Source organism: Geotrypetes seraphini, chromosome 1 (genome assembly GCF_902459505.1).
Source record: "Geotrypetes seraphini chromosome 1, aGeoSer1.1, whole genome shotgun sequence".
NCBI lineage: Eukaryota > Metazoa > Chordata > Amphibia > Gymnophiona > Dermophiidae > Geotrypetes > Geotrypetes seraphini.
Window position 1 is genome coordinate 525,851,075 of NC_047084.1, and position 13,094 is coordinate 525,864,168.

The window sequence follows — 13,094 nt, forward strand, 5'->3', positions numbered from 1 at the left end:
TTGTGCTTGTCTTGAATTCAGCCCCACACTTTTTTGAATTGAGTTAGGGAGGTGCTGGCAGTTATGCAGGTGTCAGAAATATTCAGTGTCAAGGTCCACCTAGCTAAGTGACTAAATAGGACTGCATAAATTATGATCCTAACTTTGCTTATTTAGCTATGCGGGTGTTGGCACTGAATATTAGCCTGCTCATGGACATCTTCTGGATTTTGGTCCAAAGTGTGTAAATCCCTCCTTCCTCCCTCCCACCCCCTGGGAGAACAAGAAATCCCCTTCTGATCTCCCTTCCTCCCTCCAGAACATCCAGGATCCCTACCCATCCAGGATCTTCACAGGCCTATCTGCCTGATTCCTGATACCCCTTCAAAATGTCTGCCATGACCCCTAACTAGATACTTAAATTTATGTGCCAATTTTGTGCATTAATGTATGGAATAGGCACACTTAGGAGTGTGAATATGTCACAAATTGGTATTTATGTGCTTATGTACCAGGCACTATTCTACATGAGTTGTACCAGATCATGGGCATGCCATAGGTGTAACACCTAGCAACACTCACACCTTATAGACTGGTGCCAGACACAAGCATTACATGGTGCATTTAGGTGCACCAGGTCATGCCTGCCATTGACCTGGCATAAGCTGTCATCCTTGTTTTGGCACTAAAATGGCTGTGTGCCACTATTCTATAACAGGTTCTATAACAAGCCTTAACAGAATTATAGCACTAGAATTACCGTATATACTCTAATATAAACTGAGATTTATAGGCCAAAAAATGGCCCAAGAATGGGGGTCTCTGTTTATATTTGGGTCAGTGTTGACCCACCCCCCCTCCCAAACCTGTTGGGTCTGCCATGAGACTTTATGGTCCAGGGATCCCTTCCGCCTCCTGTCCTAGCCAACTCTACTTACTTTTACCTCCCTCCCCCGTGTCCCTTTTAAATCCCTGGTGGTCCAGAGGTGGGCTGGGACAGCAGGGATCCCTCCCGCATCTGTCTCAGCCGATTCTAAGAATTTTTACTTCCCTTCCACCTCCCCCATGTATCTTTAGAATCCCTGGTGGTCCAGCAGTGAACCGTGGCAGGAGCGACCTCTCTTTGCGCCTGCCCATGCAGAGTCACTAGCTGATTGGCTGCTGTGAACTCACGGCAGCCAATCAGCTAGTGGCTCTGCACAGGCAGGAGGGACCTTCCTTCATTCCTGCCCATGCAGAGCTGCTACCTGATTGGCTGCCGTGAATTCGTGGCAGCCAAGGCAGGAGCAACCTTCCTTTTTATTATTTATTATTATTATTTAAGTATTTATATACCACTTATAGACGAAGTGGTTTACATTCAGGTACTCAAGCATTTTTCCCTATCTGTCCTGGTGGGCTCACACTCTATCTAATGTACCTGAGGCAAGAGGGGATTAAGTGACTTGCCCAGAGTCACAAGGAGAAGTATGGGATGCCATCAAAAATTACAAAGACTAGGGGGCACTTGATGAAGTTACAGGGAAATACTTTTAAAACCAATATGAGGAAATACTTTTTCTCTCAGAGAATAGTGGAATGCATTGCTGGAAGATATGGTAACAGTCGTTAATGTAGCTAGTTTAAAAAAAAGGTTTGGACAAGTTCCTGGAGGAAAAGTCCATAGTCTGCTATTGAGATAGACATAGGGGAAGTCACTGCTTACCCTGGCATCAGTAACATGGAATGTTGCTAATATTTGGTTTGGGTTTTTTTTTGCCAAGTATTTGTGACCTGGATTGAGCACTGTTGAAAGAGAATATTGGGCTAGATAGACCATTGGTCTGACCGAGAATGGCTATTCTTATGTTTTCATGTTCTTATGTAATATCGGCCAATGCCTGGTTAACTTCCAGGTCAGCACACATACCCAAATATTCAATGCCGAGAGCTCACGACTGGAAACAGCTTGTAAACTACTTACTACCACAGGCTGACTATACCCTCCTCCCCTAAATTTCTGAATATTATTTGACTGCATCATTTTCCATTCAGATCTGCAATTGGACTGGTTTCTGCCCAATGGCAGAGGCTGATATAGGTAGCGAGGACCTTTGCTGCCTCATCTTTTTACGATGATTTCTACACAGTTTAAAGAAGGCCCATTACAATATTGATAGCTTTATGTTTTTATGTGAGAAATTAATCAGCACGGAAACATACATTTTCAAGCTATAAACTCAACAGTCTGACAATAACAACATTAAGTCCTTACAGTTTTCATCTTGCGCGATGCACTGCAAAGGGATTCCAAAGAAGGATGTGTAACTATCATTGTACCATACTAAGAGCTCCGTGCCCCTGGGGATATCGATGCATGCTCTGTAAAATATGTTTGACCTGTTCAAGACAAAGCAAAACAGAGACCATATCAGGCAACTGTAGAAATCCTTTTCTTCTTCACACATGCTACAACTAAAGAGCTCTTAAAAAAAAAATCATTTATTTTGCCACGGTCCCAGTGTGATTTCTGTTGTAGTATATTACAGTTTAGTTTCTTGGAACTCATTTGTAGTTCAGTATCTCAGACTTCTTGCTGCTTTACTTTGCTACGGTTCACAGGCAGAGGTGGGAGAGCCGGGCAAGGGCTGGAAACGTCATCTACCAAAGCAGGCCTGCTTGCCAAGGGAGAAAGCCTTTAAACTACGTTTGATGATGGTAAAGCAATAAATAAATGTTTTAACAAATGACAATAAAATAAGAGATTGGATGGAGACAGGTTTAATGAGATGGAAAAGCTAAAGGAAAGAGGAAGCATGAGGGGAATTCCTTAGACATACAACTGATTATCATAGATGCCTGTCTTCAAGAAGTTTAGGGGAAAAAGAGGGATGTGCTGAAAGTCATAGCCTACACCAGTGGTTCCCAAACCTGTCCTGGGGGACCCCCAGCCAGTCAGGTTTTCAAGATATCCCTAATGAATATGCATGAGAGAGATTTGCATATAATGGAAGTGACAGGTATGCAAATATCTCTCATGCATATTCATTAGGGATATCTTGAAAACCTGACTGGCTGGGGGTCCCCCAGGACAGGTTTGGGAACCACTGGCCTACACCTACATTACGCATGTGAAATCATCAAGAGTTGCTGGGATATTTATTTATTTAACACATTTGTATATCGCCTAGAATCTAGGCGGCTTCCAATATCAAAACCATTCATAAACAATTTCATAAAATCATCGACAAAACAATATTTATTATCTGCATGACTGTAAAAAACAAAACAAAACATAAACACAGGCAATATTCATGATTTACATCAGGGATCTCAAAGTCCCTCCTCGAGGGCCGCAATCCAGTTGGGTTTTCAGGATTTCTCCAATAATATGCATGAGATCTATGTGCTTGTGCAGTCCTGAAAACCCGACTGGATTGTGGCCCTCAAAGAAGAACTTTGAGATCCCTGATTTACATGTATAGGACAGCCACATGTCCAACAGGGCACGATAATTGTTTCTATTACCTACATATAGGTATCGACAAATAGTTGGGACCTTACTAGTTTCTGCATAATTAGAATACTGATCTAGAAGTGTTTAAGCAGGAAAGGTAAGGCATGTAGTACTGTGTATCAAGAACGTATGCATGTGTTCTTAGATTTACCCCCCTTATACTAAGTCGTGGTAAAGGTTTCTGTTGTGGCCAGGAGCACAAAATGCTCCAACACTGCTCTGACGCTCATAGAGTTCCAATGAGTACCAGAGCTTTTAAAACCCAAGGCCAAGGTAGCAACTTCTACTGTGGATTAGTATAAGAGGGCCTTAGATAGCAATAGGAGATAAAACGATTGAAACATTTACACTAAAAGGAGAACATAACAATGATAGATAATGCTATAGTCCAAATCTACTATTTATATTAACCGCCTTTATGAAGAGATTCACCCAAGGCGGTTACAGCAAGTACAATTCAACATAAAACAATTTTGTTAACAGCATAACAATAGTAAAAAGACCAAATGAATGAGGTAAACTCAAAATCAGTAAACTGAAACTTAATAATAATGTTGCAATGTTGGACAAAAATGAATATGTCCTGTGAGCCTATTCCAAAGTGCTGGGCCCATAACAGAGAAGGCACAAGCTGATGTCTCTGTATAGCAAATTGTACCCCCCCCCCTTTTTTTTTTTTTATAAAACCATAGAAGCGGTTTTTAGCGCAAGCTGGTGCGCTGAATGCTCTGCCTGCTCTCGACACTCACAGGAACTCTATGAGTGTCAGGAGCAGCGCAGAGTATTCTGCCTGCTGGCCTGCTCTAAAAACTGCTTCCATGGTTTTGTAAAAGGGCGGGTTTTATTTGGTGTTGGTACAGAAAAAGAGAAGATAAGTAGGGTTATCATAAGGCTCCAGGAAAAGGAGGACAGATTGAGACATCCGGGTTTATTTCCAATGGAAGTAAAACCCAGATGTCTCAATCCATCCTTCCTTTTCTGGAACCAAAAGGAAGCCAACTTTTTGTAGCATCCAAAGTGCCTGACATAATGGTTTTAAAGTGTTTCAACAACCCAGGTTTCTGCAGAAGAAATAATGTTGCAAGATGTGGAGTGCCTAACATGTTCTTATACAAAGTCTATGAAAACGTTTTGGTATAAAGAGTTCTACAAGGGAAAAAAGCTCTTCCACACTTTGTCGTTACTGATGGGAAGAATTGAACGAGAAACTAAATAGAGAAGACAACATGGGTATCAGTAATCATTACTACAACTGCTACTATTTAACACTTCTATAGCGCTGAAGGGTGTACACACCACTATACATTTTGATATTAAATAGACAGTCCCTGCTCTGAAGAGCTTACAAGTTAACTTGAACAGACAGACATGACATAGAGGACTAACCCAAAGAAGAGAAGGAAGAAGCACAGCAAACTAAATAACATGAACTTCACCACAAGTGACTATAGCAAAATAACACTTCGAATCTAACATAACATAACATAACATTGTGCTTGTTGACCGCGTAACCATTAGTTCAACGCGGTTTACAAAAAGTTACTAGAGAAAATCATAATAAATGGGATGGAGAAAGTTAGTTGGTCAATTATTTAGCAAATAGATAGGTTTTCAGTTGAGATCTAAAGTCTTTATAAGAGTGAGCTGCAAGCAACAAAGCTCGGAACTCCTTATCATGAAGGGCCGCCTGGAATGCCAAAGTGTGATTTATTTTTTAAATTCTTTATTCATTTTAAAACACATTCAATAAGTGAAAATAGAATGAATTAAACATTTTACACTGTAGACATCACTTAAATTTTACAAGATTCATGCATATTAATACCCTCCCCCACCCAATCTAAACTTTATCATTAAAATTACTATAAAATTTACATAGTTTCAAAAATATATTATAAATATTTTAAACAGAAAATACACATATATAACCATTATTTATCAAACCATAAAAATACCACCCTTCCCCCCTATTACCATCCGTAAAAATAATTAAAAACCTTGTATTCCCCCCTTCCCTGGATGTGCATTTTAACTAACAACAAAAAATATAACTATAATGATTCTACAAAGGAAGTCAATGGGCCCCAAATTAATTTAAAATTTTTATTATTCCATGAGAAATTTTATGCTTTTACAACCCTGGATTGAAGGAGGATTAAACAAAGAGTGGGTTCTTCTAGTGTATCTGTATGAAGCCAAGGAAAGTCTGTTAATCCACATCCCGTCACATTGGTCATTAGGCAGTTAATATGGGAATTATTGCATGCTAACTGCTAGCACTGGCTAGTTCCAATCTTAACCACTTAGAATACTATAGTAAAGGAGTCCCTAAGGGAGCTGATAGTAGATCTCAGGGCAAAGAGCTGAAAAGTTCTGGTAGAACAAAAGACAAAAGAACTAACTACCTTTATGCACACAAAGTATAGAAAGAACAATAACAGACATCTAGAATTACTAATGTGCACTACAGGGCTGTAGCTAGCTAAGGGGTCCTTATACTAAGCTCTGGTAAGCACTAACGCATGTGTACTGCAGTTTAAAATGCCTCATCATGAGTGCGCTCAGGCATTCTGCGGTAATTTTGGCATTGGCACATGCTTCCCATGCCCTAAAAAAATATAATTTATTTTTTTTAGTATTGGGGTGAGTTGGGAGCGGAGAGCAAGTGTGTTCTGCACTACTTGGTTATTGCAGTTAGATTGCCATGTGCTACACAATTAGCACGTGATTAACGCATGAGTTCTTATCACCTACAAGATGGATGGCAGTAGGGGCTCGTGCGCTAATGGCCACACACTGAGAAAATTAGTGCATGGCCATTTTACTGCAGCAGTACAAATGGTCGTAGGCATGAGAATGACTCGTGTAAATGTGCACTAAGGCCGGTTTTTTTTTTCACTGCAGTTTGATAAAAGAGCCCCTAAGTGCAGCTGGCGAGGCCACACAAGGCACAAGGGAAGCTAGGGAGAAGTAATTACAATCTGCCCAGGATGGGAGGAAGGAAGCCACAGAGAGAGAGAAAGAGAGAGAGAGATGATAGATGGGAGGAAAGAAGTCACAGAAAGAGAGGGAGAGAGAGGGAGATGCTGGATGGGGGGAGGGGCAGGAAGTCACAGAAAGAGAGAGAGAGAGAGAGATGCTGAATGGAAGGAAAGAAATCACAGAGAGATGTTGGATAGGAGGAATGAAGTCACAGAAAGAGAGAGAGAGTGAGATACTGGATGAGGGAATCTTAGGTTGGCTCATGTGCCTAAGGCTCCACCCATAGAAGGGGCCTTAGGCACATGGGCCAACCTAAGATTCTGGTTGGCCCAAGTGCCTAAGGCCCCTCCTAAGGGCAGGGCCTTAGGCACCTGGGCCAGTCAGGCCTTAGGCCCCTCCCCGGTGCATCCCACAATGCACCAAGAAGGGGCAGGCCCACTATTCAGATGAAGGGAGGACCTGGCCAGCTGGCCATCAAACACAGGTTAGAGGGGGGTCCAGGAGGGGGGTTGGAGGGTTAGGGGGATCCTGGTAGGATTGGGGGGTCTGGGTGAGGGATCTGGGGGTAGGCTGGCAGTCCGGCAGGGGGGGTGTCCAGCAGGAAGAACTGGGCATCCCTCCTGCCGACGATCTACTGGGGGGGGGGGGGTCAGCAGGAGGGAATGGGCAGCCATCCTGCCATAATTGTTAGGGTGGGTGCCGGGCAGGAGGAAAGAAATGAGAAAAGTGGAGAATGAGAGTAACAGAAAATTAAGAGTAAGAAAACTGGCAAGTAACTGAAAGATAACAAGGAAAATGGATAGTTCAAAGGAGAGTGAATTAAATCTAGCTCTTTGTCCAAAAAGTCAAATGAGAGAAATGGAGGAAAAAATATGAAATAGAAGAATCAATGTCAGATATAGGGGAAGAAGAGAAGAAAATGTAGAGTGAAGCAAGAGAAAATAGAAATGAGATCCTGGAAAAAAAACTATATATGAGATGGATCTGCATGCATTGCTTCCTTGAGACGCAAATCTATCTCATGCACATTTATTGTGGATATCCTGAAAACCTGACCTGCCTGTGGCTCTCGAGGACCGGAATTGCCTACCCCTATTCTAGAATACTTAGCAGTGCTGACATTTCTTAGGTAAGGCTGGTACGATATGGATTTTTGGACTTGGTGCTGATATAGTATAAAAAGATGTGTGTATCTGCAAGGTTTTGTGTTACTTCATATATTATCTGGCAGTGGAGGGAGTTTGTATTGCTGTTACTGATGTGGCATCAGCTAAGCTGATCTGTGACAAGTGCAACACATCAGTTCTAAAGACAAACTGATGCGTGGATTGCAGTGCAACATTCCTATTGGTGCAAGAATAATCACACCGAAGGCACATTCTGAAGACACAGCTTTAAAAAGTTTTATATATATTTTCAAGATTGTGTTTAGAGGCTAATCCCCCTCCTTTACGAATGCATAGAGCGGGTTTTAGTGCCAACAGCGGTGGTAACTGCTCTAACACTCACTCAAATATTTATAGGCATTTATAGGAGAAGAGTGAAGATAGTTCAGCTGCCTGAATGGCAGGCCAAAACTAAAGCAGATAGTGGCGCTGAGTATAAAGATTAACCCTCTGTTTTACAAAGCCGTGCTAGCGGCTGCCGCGCGACAACAGCCCCGAAGCCCTTTAAATCTCCATGGGTTTCGGGGAAACAGGCCCTAAGTGAAACACTGGCACCAACATTTAATTTATGCCAGCTTGGGCTGAAACTTTATCCCTATCTGAGTGCCTCATTCTGTAAGATTTGCCCCCAAAAAGGGGTACAAAATCAAAAGCAGTCTCGGGGCATCACAATTCTTTGAGCTAGCCCTGCATATGCTTTAAGCAAAATTTCTGTCATAGAAACATGATGGCAGATAAAGGCCAAATGGCCCATCTAGTCTGGCCCATCCGCAGTAACCATTATCTCTTTCTCTTTCCGAGAGATCCCACGTGCCTATCCCCTTTTGAATTCAGGCACAGTCTCTGTCTCCACCACCTCTTCTGGGAGACCGTTTAATACATCTACCACCCTTTCTGTAAAAATGTATTTCCTTAGATTACTCCGGAGCCTATCACCTCTTAACTTCATCCTTTGCCCTCTCATTGCTGAGTTTCCTCGTCAGTAGAAAGAGCGTGTGCTGTTCCTGAGGTGATAATGATAATTAATCAGAATTTTTTTTTTTTTTTTGTATGGGGAATTGTAAAGGGGATATCTTCACTGTTGGGGAATATAGAGTTTGTGATACATAATTGGAGGCTCTAGGTTTCTGCTGAGATTCTGACCAATTCAGTAGAGAAGCCAAAATCCACTCCCACAAAGAAGAATGGTGCTATCAATTATAACAATGCTACAGGGTAGCTGAAACTGGCTGGAGAGGGGAAGGGTTTCTTTATGCATAGAGGTCTGCGATGCCTGATGTCCAATAAAAATCTTCAAAAACTTCAGCGGATCCAGAACACTGCGGCTAGGTTGATCTTCGCAAAAAGCAAATTTGGCCATGTTTCCCCGCTTCTGTCAAAACTTCATTGGCTTCCGGTGATTTCTAGGATTCACTTTAAATGTACCTGCCTAATATGCAAGATCTTACATGGCATTCTTCCTCCCCTAATTCCACTATTCTGGAATTCTTCAAGACCTGACACAACCAGATTCGCCTACAAACTCAAACTGTCTTTCCCCTCGTTTAAAGGCGTCATGTATACAGGTAAATTAGGGAAATCCCTTTTCTTCAAATTCACTGAGATTTGGAATAACCTCCCTGCCCCGCTGCTGAACCTAGGCTCATTCCAATTATTCTGAAAGCATCTGAAAACCTGGCTTTTCTCCAAAACGTAAAGCTATCTATTTAAAATGTAAAGCTAGCTATCCTCTTCTTAACCTCTAATTTCTTATTATGTCTTTCCCTCATTTATTGAATTTATCTGTAAACTGTGCTGAGCTCTATCTTTATAGAGATGATGTGGTATACAAACTTAAGGTTTAGTCTGATATTGCTAATTTAAAAGTAGGGGACAGAAAGATATGATGTACAGAAATGTTGCACTCATGGCCCCTCCAATAGGGTTACCAGATTTGTTCATGCAAAGAAGAGGGTATGCGGCCGTGCCCAGTTCTACCGGCCCTGTTCCATACTGCCCTTGCACAAATCTTGTCTCTTTTTCCCTAAATCTGGGCCATGGCTGGAGGGCCTCCAAGCATGCATGCATGTGACCCGATGATGTCACATGCATGTATATGACATCATCGCATCACATCTGCGCTTCTCAGTGGCTCTGCAGATGCGGCCCCGATCTCGGGGCCTTCCAAAACCTGGACAAACTGCCAGGATTTGGAAATCCTTCTGGGTGCCCAAACAGTCTTCGAAAAAGAGGACATGTCCGGGTTTTCCCGGACATCTGGTAACCCTACCCTCCAATACTAAATTAACTAAACTAAACAAAACAGGAGCTCAACTCAGTTAACAGTAATTAAAAATAAATAATAAAGGAATAAGAAGAAAAAGACTACAGAATAAAAAGTCCTAGGAAACTTAATAAGAATGATTTCCCAAATGATTTGCAAACAGAGATGTTTTCAGAGTTTTGCGAAATAGATGGAAAGAGCCTGGACCCCTTATAGTAAACGACATTCCATTCCAAATTTCAGTCAGTTTAAAGGAGAAAGATTGGCTCAATTTACTGACAGCTTTAATTCCGTTGAAAGAGGGAAATGAGAGTTTAAATCTTTGGGTACTTGTCACAAAACAGGATCTTTGATCATTCCAAAATAGAAGAACCTAACTTTCCCCTTATTGTCACACCAAATAATTCTGCCTAGAAACACAACTGTGTGTAAAAGAGAAAAATAGCTTCAGAACCCCTCCCCCCCCCCCCATAATGTTAGTCCTCAAGGGCTTGGCCAAGTGAAGAATTGCTGTTACAAGTATTAACCCGAAGTTCAAGATAAATGTACGAAAGGCTGCTAGGCCTTAAATTTAGCCTTTCAGTAAAGAATTGGCTGTAGCATTTTGTCCTTTGTACAACACTGCAGATATCAGGAGAATCCTTCACCACATTTTTATGGCAGTGAGATTATGCACTTGTCAAGATATTTTGTCACTGCAAAGTGGCTCTTGACAACAGAATCATAAAGATCAATTACAAAAAAATATGCAGATTCTCAATATTTTACTTGAAGCTGCAACAATTTCATTTGTCTTGTTTCTTTCCTCACTTACTGCCATCCTGTCTCACGAGGGCACTGCTGGTTAAGCAAAAGGTTTTTCCCAACATTCCACAAATAGCTGGCAAAAACTCCTGCTTTTCCTTAATCCTCTTTTCTCTGTCGCTCTTTCCCTTTCAATCTTCATCTCATTTCCTGCATTATGTACCATAGTTGTAAATTTTGCTAATTCTTTCTTTCCACCACTAGTTTGGGTTCTTTGTGTTATTGCTTTTCATTAAAAAAAAAAAAAAATTTGAAGTAGTACCAAGCTGACAATTTCTTTCTGCTGTGCCCTCTTAACTTTGCATCTTTCAGTTTGGCCTCCCCTAACATAAACACAGCAGTGTAGTACTGTACTGAAACTACTGAAAATCAAGTGATGCACTTTACTGCTGAAAGAGCAGAACTCTTTTCAAGCAATGGGTGGTCTCCAAGGCTTGGAGTAGGCCAAAGTGAGAAGAGAGGGGGTGGGGTGGATAAAAAAAGTGTAAGCATACACCGTTTCTTACAAGCAAACGGCGTTTCCAAAACTCGCTCACTTCTCTGCGTGCTGAAGTACATCAAAGGGATTTTTCTCTTTTCGGATAATATTTCCTTTGCTGACATGTATTTAGTAATGTGGTTGGATGACTCATAAAGATAGCTTCATGGCGTCCTAACACAGTTGAGGCAGAACACATGCCAATGAACATTATTGTCAGCTTCAAAACAAAAACAAAGCGTTCAGCAAAGGGTCAATCAATCACAGGTCCCTTTGAAGAAAATTCCATTTAGATTATTACAAATCATAACACTCGGAATTCAAACCAGCTGACTTTTTGTGTAGAGGACATCCATGTACAACAACAAAAAAAAAATTAGGTGGACCCTTCAGTGTCCAGCTTTTCTATTTTTCTACACTGGGACAGAGTCATCATGGATGGATGCCAGGATTTTTATTATTATTATTGTTTTACTTTTTAAGTTCATTTTCTAAAGATTAGGGGTAATCAAAACCAGATCAGCTTAGAAAACTCTAAGCTAAAAGACATCCACTGGGAAATGAAAATGGTAATATTGAATCTCCTGCCTACTTCTTTTTGGACTTTTTTTTCTATAATTTAATAGTAAAAGAATCTCACTGCCATGGCCAGGGCAAAAAATATTATTGCCCTAAGTCAGTGGTTCTTAAACTTGTCCTGAAGGGCCCCCAACTAGTCTGGGTTTTGAAGATATCCCTAATGAATATGCACAAGGTAGATTTACATGCCTATCACCTTTTTATATACAAATCTGCCTCGTGCAAGTTCATTAGGGATATCTTGAAAACCCGATTTGCTAGGGGTCCCTCAGGAAAGCAATACATCAGCCTTGGGCCCCACCCAAAATAACATTTAGCCCCCTAGCTCACATCCTGCCTCAGTTTTACAATTAAATTCAATGATTACCTCCCAGAAGTATTCTATAAAAACATAGTTTTAAATATTAACTTTTGCTCCATCTATATTTCTCTATACAAACATACATATAGAGTATACATACTTATAGGGGATGATATTCAAAGTAATTTAATCAGGCAGAAGATCCTGGTCATAACATAAGAAGCGCCATCTACGGATCAGACCCTTGGTCCATCAAGTCCGGCGATCCGCACACGTGGAGGCCCCGCCAGGTGTATACCTGGCGTAATTTTTAGTCACGCATGTCCTTCTATGCATCTAGTTTGCTTTTGAAACCTAGGACGATCGATTCCGCAATAACCTCCTCTGGGAGAGCATTCCAGGTATCAATCACTCTCTGCGTGAAGCAGAGCTTCCTGATATTTGTCCTGAACTTGTTCCCCCTTAGCTTCATTCCATGTCCTCTTGTCCGTGTCGAATTGGACAATGTAAATAATTTTTTCTGCTCTATTTTGTTGATTCCTTTCAGTATTTTGAAGGTCTCGATCATATCCCCTCACAGTCTCCTCTTCTCAAGGGAGAACAATCCCATTTTCTTAAGTCAATCCTCGTATTCCAGTTTCTCCATACCTTTTACTAGCTTCGTTGCTCGTCTCTGCATCCTCTCCAGCAGTTTTATATCCTTCTTCAAGTTGGGGGACCAGTGTTGGACGCAGTATTCCAAGTGGGGTCTGACCATTGCTCTATAAAGCAGCATTATGACCCTCTCTGATCTACTCGTGATTCCATTCTTTATCATGGCCCAACATCCTATTTGCTTTCTTTGCCGCCGCAGCACATTGCACTGACGGTTTCAGGGTCCTATCTATCAGTACACCCAGGTCCTTTTCTTGTTCGCTCTTACCCAGAGTTGCACCTGACATTCTGTACTCGTATTCCTTATTTTTTTCTGCCTAAATGCATTACTTTGCATTTCTCCACATTAAACTTCATCAGCCATTTCTCTGCCCATTTCTCTAAATGACACA

The 13,094-nt window shown here is 41.4% G+C and overlaps 1 protein-coding gene across 1 annotated transcript in view; it reads right to left on the bottom strand.

The window, feature by feature from the left end:
- PRDM6 (PR/SET domain 6) overlaps positions 1 to 13,094 on the bottom strand; it is a 288,493-nt gene that overhangs the window by 99,113 nt on the left and 176,286 nt on the right. Inside the window, 1 exon segment of the mRNA XM_033929007.1 lies at positions 2,234 to 2,358. Coding sequence (XP_033784898.1) covers positions 2,234 to 2,358 — 125 coding nt within the window.